The sequence below is a fragment of the Eurypyga helias genome, unplaced genomic scaffold, assembly GCF_000690775.1.
Source record: "Eurypyga helias isolate BGI_N326 unplaced genomic scaffold, ASM69077v1 scaffold4682, whole genome shotgun sequence".
NCBI lineage: Eukaryota > Metazoa > Chordata > Aves > Eurypygiformes > Eurypygidae > Eurypyga > Eurypyga helias.
The window spans coordinates 20,434-32,777 of NW_010233945.1; the positions used below are offsets into that span (position 1 = coordinate 20,434).

Genomic DNA, 12,344 nt, shown 5'->3' on the forward strand with positions numbered 1-12,344 from the left:
TAGGGAAAAAACCCAACCCCAAAGAAGGAAAGTTTTTGTCAGGCAGTTGTTGAAGAGCGGCTGCAAGTGTGACATTGCTGATGTCAGGTATCTTGGCCACCGCTGAAAGGGGAAGGAAGTAAAGCCTGTTCTTCTGGATGTTTTATTTAAAACAATTTACAACAGATAGCTTGCCCTTCACAATCTGGTTTCCTTTATGGAAAGTCTCTAGGTGAAACCCACTGGAAATGAGTCAGCCTACAAATCTGATGGCAGTGGAGGTGCTAAATTTCCAAACAGATCTGAACAAGGGAGGGGAAAAAGTTGCCTTACAAATGCCCCTCCTGGGAGCAGAGGGATCTGAAGCAAACAGATGGCCAAGGAAAGGAGCATCTCTCAGCTGGAAGGGACAAAGCTCTGACCTCTGTGCCCCTGTGCTGCCTTTCCACCTACCCCGAGCCGGTGCGGAGAGCTGGTACGGCAGGGCTGCCGTGCTCGCCGGGCAGGGAAGGCTGCTGGACATGGCAGATGTTGAATGAAGGGGTCGTGGGCGGAGGAGTGCAAGAAGGGATCACAGCAAATGTAAAACACTCCGTGGTGAAACAGGCGCATTTCCTTACTTCTGCTTATGTTGGGGAATATTTGTTTGCTGTTTCAGGAAGAGGTCCCTAGTTTCCCTTATGAAAAAGGCTGTACTGTGTTCCTCCTCCTACACCAAACCCTGCAGTGCCTGCTGGGGCTGAGCTGCTCTGCAAGGCTCCCTGATGCCTGAAACAGCAGCAGGCAGCTGACGTCTCCGTAGCAGCTTCCATCTCCTGCAAGGGTGCCAGAGATCTGTGTGGGAGCGTAGGAGCTCATTTGATGTGCAGGATATGGGAATGAAAAAAACCATTCACAAGCACTTCTTATCATACCTCAGGGAACGTGTTTGATCTGTAAATATAACTAATGGCACACTTTTTTCTTTTTATGTAGGCAGACAGCAGGCTGACACCCCTGCCTGTCAGGTGGTGGCTTTGAACACTGCGAGAGCGAGTCAGGACGCAGACGTGGGGCTGATGCTGTCTGTCGTGAGCAGCGCTTTCCCCTGGGGTTGTTAATAGTTACAGACGCACCCGCGTTACACGGCAGCTGTGGTCCCTATGCCAGTCACCTGTGTGGGACCCACATCAGCAGCTCCTTCAGAGATGAACGGAGCAATGAAATCAGATGGCGTGTTCTAGGCATGGGAACCTGCACTCCTGTTTTAAGGCAGCTGACGTTCCTGGCATGCTTCTGGCTGAGGCCAGCTGAGTCGCTCCCAGGCAGTTCCCAGGTGTGGCTTGGCAGGCAGCAGTTGCAGGCAGCTTCCCTGCTCTGCTCTGCAAGGGTTTGCAAGTGTTGACCGAGGCCAGTAGTGCAGGTCCACCCCTGGACACCGCTAGTCTGGCAGCGGGGTGTAGCGTGAGCCATGGTTTGTGGTGTAAGGACAAATTCAGTGTGTTGCTCCATGACTGCAGCCAGGAAATGTGTGCCTGGACTTTTCCTGTAGAGCAAGAAAAAAAATCCAGTGAAAATTTTAGGCACTGACGTCTTCCACATAAATTCAGGGCTGAATCCTCTTTCTCCACGTGATAATTCTTTTCCTGGCTCAGGCTCCCGGTGCCAGTACGCACTTCAGGTTTCACATTGTCCTAAGAGTAACCACAGTGAAAGTCAGCGTGTTGGCCATGTGGTCGAGCGTAATGAACTATCAGGACGTTGTGTGTGCCAGGCTCTGAAGCCCTCGCTCAGAGAACTCAGAAATTACTGACTCATCAGGAAGGTTATGTTTTGAGGGACTGTGTCACGAGGCTGTGGGTTTTCCTTTTTGTGTCTATCTCAGCAACTGCAGAGTGAATCCTCTAACATGACCTGCTGGCTGTGCAGCAGTGTTGCGGCTGGGTTTTAGCAGAAGGCCAGGTATTTCTCCTAAGGTACCACCTATGGATGAGGGGAGAGGGCCCTCAGCTTGCAGACAGAACACACAGGTATCCTCTCCCCTTGTCTGTGGGATGAGCTATTGCTGTCCGTGCCTCGCTGTGTGCCTGGTTGTTCCCTCGTGTGTTACCCTTGCCGAGCCAGGCATGCCAGAGCTCTGGATGCCGCCCCGTTCAAGAGCTGTGGTGTCAGCCAGGCATTTGTGAGGTTCTTTGGTTCATCTCTGACAGTCTTTAAATTGCTCAGCAGTGGCCAAGGGCCTCTGCGTGCTTTGCTGTGCATGCAGGGTCTGAACGGCAAGCTCAAGAATGAGTGTGGGCTTTGCACCCCCATTCTGTACTTTGCACATGGCAGTGCCAGGCTGAGCACAAGGCCCACGGGACCAGTCCCCAGCGCTGCTCTGAGCAGGGTGCTGCTCCTGCTGCTGGAAGGGGATGAGTGGCACTGTGGGAACCTTCCCCAGCAAACTCCCAGGTGGTTCCCAGGTAGGCTGGCGCAATCGGGTTATTCCCCGCAGGCGTTCGGCACACAGCCACGTTATGTGCGTAGGCAGGTGTTTGCCCAGCCTTGTCTTACAGCTTTCTGGAGAACCCAGACTTGCTGTGCTCCTCGGTTTGGTGCTCTGAGTGCTCTTCTGGTAGAGAGGTTTTCTGCCCTGCTACAAATTCAGCCCCTTCCTGCGTTCTCCTTCAGAGGGCAATGAGAAGGGCTGAAGCTTGGTGTGGGAAGCCAACTGGTCCTACCTAGTGTCTTTTTTTCCCCAGGCTAAATAAATCTTGTTGTCTCAGTTTGTTAAAGGAAATGTTTCATATTATTTTTGTTGTAGTTGGACTCCAAGAAGAGTGCTGATCAATGAGATCTTTCTGTTTAATTTTTAACATTTTGGGGAGTGGTGTCAATATCTGTGACCATTTTTACACCTCCTGCCTTTCCTTCATAGGTACACGGACTTTGTGCTTCTTGTCACTGAATGTAATCTTTGTCATTCCAGTCTGTTTTCATTTTACAAACTTATCTTCGTCCTAGAAAACACCTGCAGCTCTTCCCAGCTTGGGCAGAGGTGCCAGGCCCATTCCGGCACTGCCAGCAGCCCTCCTTTGTGTCAAAGCCCATCCTGCCACCATCCGCGGTGCTGGTGGCTGCCCCTTCCCCTCATTTGCCCCTTTCCTGCTGCCTGCTTACTGGCTTTGCAGTACAGTTATTATGAAGGCTAATGAACATCATTTTCCCTTCCCAGGGCATTATCTCCCTCCCTGCTCCGGGCAGGAGGCCTCCTCTCCCTTGCTTCCCCTCGTAGCTGGCCTTTACCGACGGCCTTGCCTAACTCGTTTTTTGCCAGAAGGGGCCACCTCTTCTCTGCTTTTTGACAAGTCTTTAGGTGGTGATGCTGGGGGTGCAGCCAGAGTTGGGTACCCCGGCGTGTGTCCCATGTGCCACATCCCAGTTCCACTGACCAGCTTCTTCTTTTCTTTACAGCTGAGTCCTTTAAGGAGTTTGCAGAGCTGCTCCATGAGGTAGAGCTGGAGAGGTCCATGATGGTAAGATGATCTGAACTATGCTTTGGTAATTACTGCCTCGTCACAATGTTTAAATGCTAAATCGTGGCCAAACGGCACCAAGCACCGTGGTGTGAAGCTTTCCACTGGGGGGAAGCTGGGAGCACTGGGAATGTGCTTTGCCCCATGCCTGGTCCACAATGCCATCGCCATGGGTCCTGAGCAGCAAAGGAGCGGGGAAGAGGTTGTCCTATGCAGTGTCTGAAACTGCTCCTGCATGGAGCCTCAGCACCCTGCCATCTGCAGCAGGTTTGCTCTGCAGAGCCAGGTATGTCTCAGCTGGTAACAAGCTGGTTTTGTGGTGAAAGTATTAAAGAATAAGAAGCAAGATATATTTTTAGCTTCGTTTTTGCTGGGTGCGATCATGCAGGTCCCTCTCTGCCCTTGGCCTTGCCAGCTCCTGCTTTGGTCTCCCACTGCGTTGTGCCCTCTGTCTCTGCAGAGCTCCTCCAGAGCGAGTGTTGGCTTCCCATTTCACTCCAATTCCAGGAAAAACATGAAGGTTAGGCTCAGTAGAGAGCTTTTACAGCATGCCAGGAATGTGCTGCTTGGCTCTGCTTCCCTCTGCCTCGTGCAGCAGGGAGGGCTTGTGCCAGGCTGCTGGCCGGGCCAGCACCACAGGGGTGGCTGCACCAGTGGGACCCCACTGTCCACTCTGCAGGTCCACAGACAGGCAGGGAATGGCAGGAAACCAGCAAGAGGCTGGAGGAAAGCAGTAAGATATTTATTTATTAATTACATCCCAGATACAATAGCTCCTTTCAGTCAGTGGGTGGAAGGGATCATTTCAGGGATCATGGATGCTTTTAGGGATGTTGTCCAACTTTTCTAAATCTTTTTTTTGCCTTCCATTAGTAGGAACAGTCCTTTACAGTAGTTCACTGAAGGTTTCACACTCTCACCATGTTGATCAGCTTTAAATTACCTGAAAGGGCTGTGGCAGTGTAGTGTCATGTCCCCTTCTCTTCCTTTCTCCCTTCTTTGGAGCTCGGGAGACAGCCTGGCACAGTAGAAGTGGGGACAGGAAGAGATGGCAGGTTGTGTCCCAGTGCCAGTTTTGAGCTGGAGCCACTGATAGAAACTGGGCTGAGTTTGCCTGTGGATTCGTGGAAAGGGAGCGCAGATCATGCGTGGGAAAAACATCTTTCAGACATCTGACAGGACTGCAAGGGACACGGGCAGGCTTTCCTTTTTTCCCTAGCTGTTACTGTTACCCTCTTGCTGTGACAGGTAGCCTGCTCTCATTTCCCTGCTGGCTGGATCTCAGGAGAAGGAAAGCCCATCATTTATTTGAGAGCTGTGCTATTAGAGCCATCAAGCCCAGTGCTCTCTGTGGTGAGAAATGCAGGACCGTGAGAATGCCACAGCAGGGAGGTGACCCCAGGATGCCCCAGCCCTGCCTTCTGCTTGCAGGAGCTTGGGGCCTGCATCATGCCTTCTCTGCGAAGCAGCTACTGCCCATCGTGGCCTTGCTGAGCTCGTGCGGGCTGTTTCTTGTTGGAAAACAGCTCATTTCAGGACTGTGGCAGCCACTTTTGGCCAGGTCGCTCACCAGCGTGAACATCTGCTGGGTTCACTGGGAGATGCTAGCGTCTCGACAGGTCCCTACCTCTGGGATCTTACCCGTCACGGCTTTGCATTAAAGACAAGGGTGGATGCTGTCGTGGGAAGCAGGGCTAGTGCAGTGGTGTGCTTGGGTGGTAGGAGGGAGTGCAGCTGGGTTGTCTGGAGCAGAGAAGCCGGCAGCAGTGGCAGGGGGAAGCAGCTGCAGCAGCACATCTCTGCTCCCTTCCCTCCCATTAGAGCAGGCAGGGCAGCTCACTGCAGGCAGGGACCCAGCTGAGCTGACAAGTGAGTAGCAGTCTCCAGTGTGCTTTGAGAATATATTTGGTTCTGGTTGTGCTTCTCAGAGAGATAAACAAACAGCCTTGTCTCCTGGGGCTGCGTCTAGGGAGGGCTCACACAGCAGCCAGCGTAGCTGGAACATCAGTCCTCTCAGCCCTTCCCATGTCCGATGGGAATAGTTCACTTAAAACGGGATGGGCGGCAGCTGCTGTTGCTGATGGGATTGTCCTGCCTGAGCACAGCCTTGGCACAGGGACCACGTACGCTGTGCTTCCCCGGGGGCTCGCTGGAGAAGGCCGGCAGGAACACAGCCTGCCTTGGCACCCACGGAACCGTGGGAAAACCAGTGTCCCAGAAGGCTGCTGCTCTGGCAGGCTGGTGCCCAGGGTTGGCGGGAGTAACACAGCGTTTCAGGCAGAGGGCAATGGCTCACTGCACAGCTGTGCCGAGAAGGTGGCAGGCAGGGGGGAGCCCGGCTGTCACCTACAGAATGTCCCAGAAGCCTCGGGTGCTGTGATTGGGGTTTGCTGTGTGTTACAGATGGAATAAAGTGGGTACAGTTGGGTTAAGTGACTTCATCTACAGACAGAGAATAACTTTGCAATCAGAGACATTAAAATCTCAGTTCTTGGCTTCTGGCCCTGTTCAGCCTCCATTTAGGAGAAAATTCCTCTGTGTCCTGTAACTAAACTGCTGCTTTCTTTGTGCTGTAGGTACAGAATGCTAGTGATTTGCTGATCAAACCTTTGGAAAACTTTCGGAAGGAGCAAATAGGGTTCACCAAGGTAAGATTTGTTTGGTTTTTTTAAGTTTAAACAGGTTTGTTTTCTATTACTATGTTTAAATCCAATTTTTCTCATGGATTTTATCGTTGTTTTTGAAAAGTACAGAATTGTACTATGTTTCGACTTCATGCTTTCAGAAACTTCCCCATTTAATGCTGGCTTTCAGCTGCTGACGCAAGAGACTCCGTGCTGTGACTTCTAGTCTGATTTTTCAATCACAAGAGGCTCCAAAGCCTTTTCTTGAATTCTTTGGGTTCTCTTCTGGCCTAATTCCAGCACTGTCTCCATCCTGAGCAAGGAGTGCTTGTTTCAGCTGGTGATCAGGAGATACTTCTTGCTTCTTTCTCTCTTCTCCCCTTTGTTCATTCAGTACTATTGCAAGTAAAGTACTCTCTTTGCTTCGGACAAGCGTGTTAGAGCCAGGGGAGAGAGAGCAGTAGAGGATGGCAGTCAGAACTTGATATATTCTTAGAGCTTTTGTTATGAAATATGTCAGTAAAGCATCTAATGAGTCTTTCAAATGGACCAAACTTTTAAAGAAACAAACTATAAAAAGCAAATCCTGCACATGTTGAGTAGAAAAGATTATTTTTCCCTTGTCTCCTATCAAGAAGTCCAGGTTCCACGTTACTTGGCGGCAGCTTGAAATGGGGCTGGCTCTGTACCAACTCAGAAATGGAGATGTTTTGGAGAACACTTGGGGCTTGGATTCAGCCCAGCCCATCTGGAGTCTTTGACGTTTAATAAATACAGGATTTGAGAAACGATACTCGATCGCCATCCTGCCCTTCCAAATCCCCCCTATACAACTGTGTGTGTAGAACGTGGCTCTGAGCAGCCGCAGCAGCCTGAGCGTGGCCAAGTTTTGCAGCAGGCTTCGATGTTAACAGCACGTGGGTATGTGCAGGGCTGAGAGAAAACTCCATCCTGATTGATCTGCCTGCATTCACACTAGGGCCAGTGCATATTTAGAAAAGAGTCATGGAGAGGGAGTTATGGGGACAAGGTCAAGCTTATTTTCCCCCTGTGTTTATGGAACACTTAAGTCAAGAGGACAGTGGTCTGCAAATGTTAAGATGACAGTATTAAAGTGTCCTCCGGGCTATTTTCTTCTGGGGTAGCCTTTAGGGTTAGTAAGGATTGCTTTGTCTACAGTCCAGAGCGCTCCATGCCACCTCCCATCTGCAGGTCGCATACCCAGCCTCCTGCTCCAGACCTGGCCGGTGCCGGGCTGGCAGGCACATGTCTTGGCAGGTAGCCCCTCAGCCTGGGTCTCCAAGTGCTGAAACAGATTCCCTGGCAGCTTCCAGCCCTTCTGACCGCGCAGAGGACTCTGGGTGGGTGCGTTGGGAAGTGGCCATGGCAGGATGCTGCTTAGAGAGGTGGCGGAGGGTAGGGATTTGTTGCAGGTGGCTTGGAGGTCTTTGTGCTTTGGCTTTGTTTTTTGGTTCTTACAAGGAATACAAACTGCAACGGTGTCAGGGGCACCTTGGTGAGAATAGGGCTCTACCTTGGTGGGAAGCGGGCTCTGCTGCAGCTCAGCAGAAGCAGGAGCTTGCAGGGGAGCGTTTTGCACCCCATTGCATTTGCAGCTGTGCCCATGCTGACGGGATGCTCAGAGAGGTAACACATTCTCCACAGCCGCCCTGCAGCCTTGGGTGGGTGCAAGTTTCGGGGCAAGCCCCAGTCTGCTCCAGACCCTTGCCCTCACCTTGGATCCTTCCCTGACAGGAGCCCGCGCTGCAGTGCTGGCCCAGGTCCCACTGGGCTGTGTCCCCTGGGTATCACCTCAGGCACAAAGCCTTCCTTCACTTGCCAGCCTGCAGAGCTGCTCCGGGTCACTCGCATCCCTCAGCAGAAGGCGTGAAATACAAATGAGGACTCGTCACAGTGGTGCTCTGTCAGCGAGGGGTCCCTCTCCGTTTCTGCCATGCCTCCGCTGACTGGCATCACCCGTGTAGATTCTTCCTGATTTACGTCGGGGGGAGAGAGGCCGGGGCCAGGCTGTGGAGCAGGCTGGAGCCATGACACAGAGAATTTGTGCCCTCTGCTTCGTTTCCCCTATTTTGGCAGAGCCGCCTTCTGTGAGATGTTTTCTGTTCTCTTTGCAAGATGCTGAAGCCAGATAGGAAGAGCCTTTGAATTGAGTCTTTGTGATGACTCTGACTGGAGAGCAGCCAGTCGGTCTGACTAAGACATCTGAGTCTGCATTAACCCATTTTCCTGGGGATGAATGGAGTCTCCCTGGTCAGATGCTGTGCTCCCACACAGGGAGCCTCTGGGGTGTCACTGGGACCCGCTGCAACCACCCCTCTCCAGCCACCCTGCTCTGCACAGCCCTGGGATGGTTGCTCTTCTCCTGACTTGCTGGTAACTGTGTGTGTAGACATCAAGAATTAAAGCAGAGGATCTGGGATCCCTTGAGCTGACCCATTTCTTGGCCCTGGCCCCTTACTGCGCTCGGAAGCCGAAGAGCCGGTGCGAGTTCGCAGCGGGGGATGCAGCACTGGTTTGGAGAGCGTGTAAAGGGACTAGCTGCAAGCTCTAGGAAGGGCATGGGTGGCATCAGGGAGGCGCAGGTGTTACTCAAGGGAGAGAGCGTTTGGGGTAGTCTATTTTTTCATTTCACGTGTGATCATATGGAGGCTGCTGGTCCATGCAGGCAATGACCTCGGTGGGGTTTGTGCCATCTCTGTTTGGCAGAAGCTGTTTGAGGCGGCGTACTGTCCTTAAGAGCCTTGCTGCAGTCATTAAGTTTAGGAGGATTTGAATGGAAGAAGTTTCATTCTAATTCCACTTGGAAAGAGACAGCTTTTTTTTAAAAAAAAAAAACCAAAACACAAACCAAAAAAGTCGAGGAAAAACTTGTTCGGAGTCATTGTGAGCTGCGGAGGAATGTTTACTACGCTCTGGGATGCTGAATAATTGGAGTGCTTTTCAATAAGTTCTTACATGGGAGATAACATGTATTCCTAAAAGCACCTGGTTAATTCTGTTACTAATATTTCATTAATAACAATTTTAAAAGACAGGGAGGACAATAACTTTTACTTGCTTTCATCTCTGTGGGAGCAAGATCTGAGGAGTATTTGAAAAAATGCAGTGAGTGAGGGAGAAAGACCAGGTTAAATTGAATGTGGTTTTATAGAAAAGCTGTTTCTACAACCCTCAACAGGATTTTACTTTTTAGAAATTATCTGGTTTTTTCTATTAACTGCTGAGGCATCACAAAAATTAGTTAAACTCTGGCACGAAGTATTTTTTCCTTGTTCCATAATTATAATATAAAAATAATTTTAAAAGCTTACAAATAGTAGTGCAGCATCCCAAAAGGCCGTGGATTAACTGCCAGAATGGGGCGTAATTGTATGCAGAATAAAAACCAAAACAGATCAACCCATGCTGGCAATGAGTTTCCATACACAATAGAACAAGCAGTCAAACGTCAGTCTGGACTGTGGAAAAAAACAGTTTCTGTGTTGGGTTTTGGGTTTTTTTTCCCTTTTTATAAAAATGATGATTTAAACCCACAAATATAATTGCACATATTTCTCTTTTTCCCATTTCTTCCCTCCGCCGTTTGCCAAATGAGGCCGCGAGCTGGAGCAGAACCTGCCACCCATCTCGTGCCTTCAGCTCCTCTTCAGCAACAGCTTGTGATTTCCCCAAACTGATTTGAGGTTTGCATTTATTCAGGGCTGTCTTTGTTATCACGTGCTGGTGAACACATCCCCGTTGGTCTCCGTTCCTGGGCATCCGTGTTGTGAGCACCGTAGCTCTGCTGCGATTCCAGCAGGGTTATTGTTGCCTTCATCAAAACGGGGCAGGAAATGCAGAAAGCGTATTCATTTAATCTTTACAGGCTTTCAGCTGCTCCCCCCCCCGTCCTCAGCTGCTCCATCTCTTGCTGAAGCTGAAACAGAGCCGCTGCCAAGGGGCTCCGGCTTTGCCCCGCTCCCAACAGCAGCCGGTGTGCAGGGCAGGACCCCGCACTAGCGGAGCTAGCCGAAGCTGCTGATGGATCGACTGCTGGACTGGGCAGCCGGTGCTGTTCCTCGGGCTCCTGCTCGTTTCTGCTTAAAGCAGCATCTGCTGAAGCTCAGGGAGCAAAGCTTTTGAAGGGCACCCTCCTTCACTGCTGCTTCTGCCCGCATTCGGGTGAAATTGCCTCGGTTCTCTTGGTGAGCAAATAAATGTTGGGTGGCTTCTTGGACTTGGCAAATCTTAGTGGGAAGGTGATGCTGTCCTCTGAATATTCACGAGGAACTAATTTGTACTCATGTTTCCAGATTGTGCTTCAGTCTGGGTGGTTTTTTCGTGGTGTTTTTGTCACGGCTTGCTCTGTTCAGCAGCCAGCAAGCTGTTAGAAGCCTTGGCTTGACAATCAGGAGGAATGTGTAGTTCATCCTTTTGCTTTTCAGTTATATGTTAATTAGCCAGAGAGGGAAATGATTGGCAAGTCCCTTTCAGTGGCCAAAACCGCTGTTGTGTGCTGTGCTGCTTTACTGCGTGGCTGCGGTTCTGCAGGAGCCACACTAGTGCCTGTCTCAGCCATCGTTCCCGATCCCTTCGATCCCCGGGGAGAGCTCAGCCCTCCGCACTCCTGGCATGGCCACATACCCCTTCCTGCCCGTGGGTGCTGGCAGAGGAGGAGGTGTACCCTGCAGGTGTTCCTCTCTGGCCTCTGATCTCCTGCTGACGAAAAATCTCTTCCATTACATTTTCTTTCTTTTCACCCATCTTTGCTGCTGCAGAGATGACTACCTGCCTGCAGGACAGGCCGTGTCTGCCTGCAGGGACCTGCCCACGGCAGAGCTGCTGTGTGGGCCCCAGCTCATGGTCTCCCTGTGGTCGCAGGTTTGTGGTCCTGTGGCCGTCTGCATGGGCACCACATCCACCCGCAGTGATGTTGCTTCTCCTGGGGATGAGATACTCGCCTCGCTGCTAGCCGTGCGCTCCCATGCTGCTGCATCCAGAGGCACGTCCCCCTGCCCTGCTTGGCACCACTGCTGTGCCTCCCTGCATTGGCGACAGGCGCTGGTGGGCACCTGCTCCCTCGCCCTGCGCTTTCCCATAGCTCTGGAGCAGCCACCCAGGCGGAGAGCGGTAAAGGTTAGTCCCTGCTCTGGGCTGGAGCGTGGCTGCCATCCCTCTTGGCCACTCGACCAGGGTGGGGATGGCCAAGTCACCCTCTGTGTGCTGCTCGCCGGCGTCCAGAGGCAGAACAGGACACTTGGAGTGTGCTTCAGCCCCTCGCCTGCGGGTCCCCTTGAGGAGCAGGGCTGGTGCTGTCCCTTGCTGTGTAAAGACCACCTCTGCATGCCACCTCCATGGGGATGAGCTGGTTGGGTTGGGAGCTAGCTTTCCGTCAGCAGAGGGTTTTGGGGCCCGCTGCCAGTGTAGCCATCCTCTCTGAGATGCAAGAAGCCGGCAGCAGGAGAGGTGTGAGCTGCAGACCTGCAGCACTGCATCAGCCACAGGTGCTCTTGGTGCAGCTCTTCCTTACCGTGCTTCTGTGGCCTTGGGGTTTGGGCACCTCGTCATAGAAATGAAAACATACCTAGGTTCCTGGCTGCGTTAGGCATGGCAGCTAATGGCACAGACAGTCTAGGAGCGTGGCCTTACAGACAGGATAATTGCTGCTTCCCAAACACTTTTGCTTCTCTGGGTTTGGATTTATTTATCAGGGATGTTAGTCACAAGGGTGGTGTTTTATTTTGACAGTCCTTCTGGCATCGGCTCTCTAGCTACAGTGCTGCTTTAATTAGGTTTCGTTCTTGGAGGACACTGCTTCTCTGGATTTGATATGGATCTCTTTTTATTCCAAAGCATGAATTTGCTAACGTGAATTACAGTGTCCCTGGTACTGCGGAGGATGACACCAGAAGATACACTTCCCTGTAGGGGTGGTGTAATTACAGGGTCTCTGAGCAGTAGGTGTAATTACTGGGGTAAAAAGGTTTGCTGGTCTAAGCCTGCCCTACTCCAGACAGTTAAATATAAGCATTTGAGTTGATGCCTCTGCATTTTTCCATAGTAATTGTGCTTTCACAACAGCAGTGTGCAAGGGTTAGAGCAACAGGACTCTTGTGGGGTGAGAAATCCTTTTCGTAGGAAGGCAGCTGGCAGTAATGCCTGTCCACCCTGTCTGAGGTGCCCCTAAGGAACCGTGTCCACCAACACAAGCCCGGGTACTCCTTCAGCAAAGGCTGAGATGCTA

At 51.5% G+C, this 12,344-nt stretch overlaps 1 protein-coding gene across 1 annotated transcript in view; it reads left to right on the forward strand.

The window, feature by feature from the left end:
• The window catches only part of OPHN1 (oligophrenin 1), a gene marked incomplete at both ends in the record, with an annotated part of 37,009 nt that overhangs the window by 1,044 nt on the left and 23,621 nt on the right, over nucleotides 1–12,344 (forward strand). Inside the window, 2 exons of the mRNA XM_010161864.1 lie at nucleotides 3,415–3,476; nucleotides 6,053–6,124. Coding sequence (XP_010160166.1) covers nucleotides 3,415–3,476; nucleotides 6,053–6,124 — 134 coding nt within the window. The remainder of the gene's footprint in view (nucleotides 1–3,414; nucleotides 3,477–6,052; nucleotides 6,125–12,344) is intronic.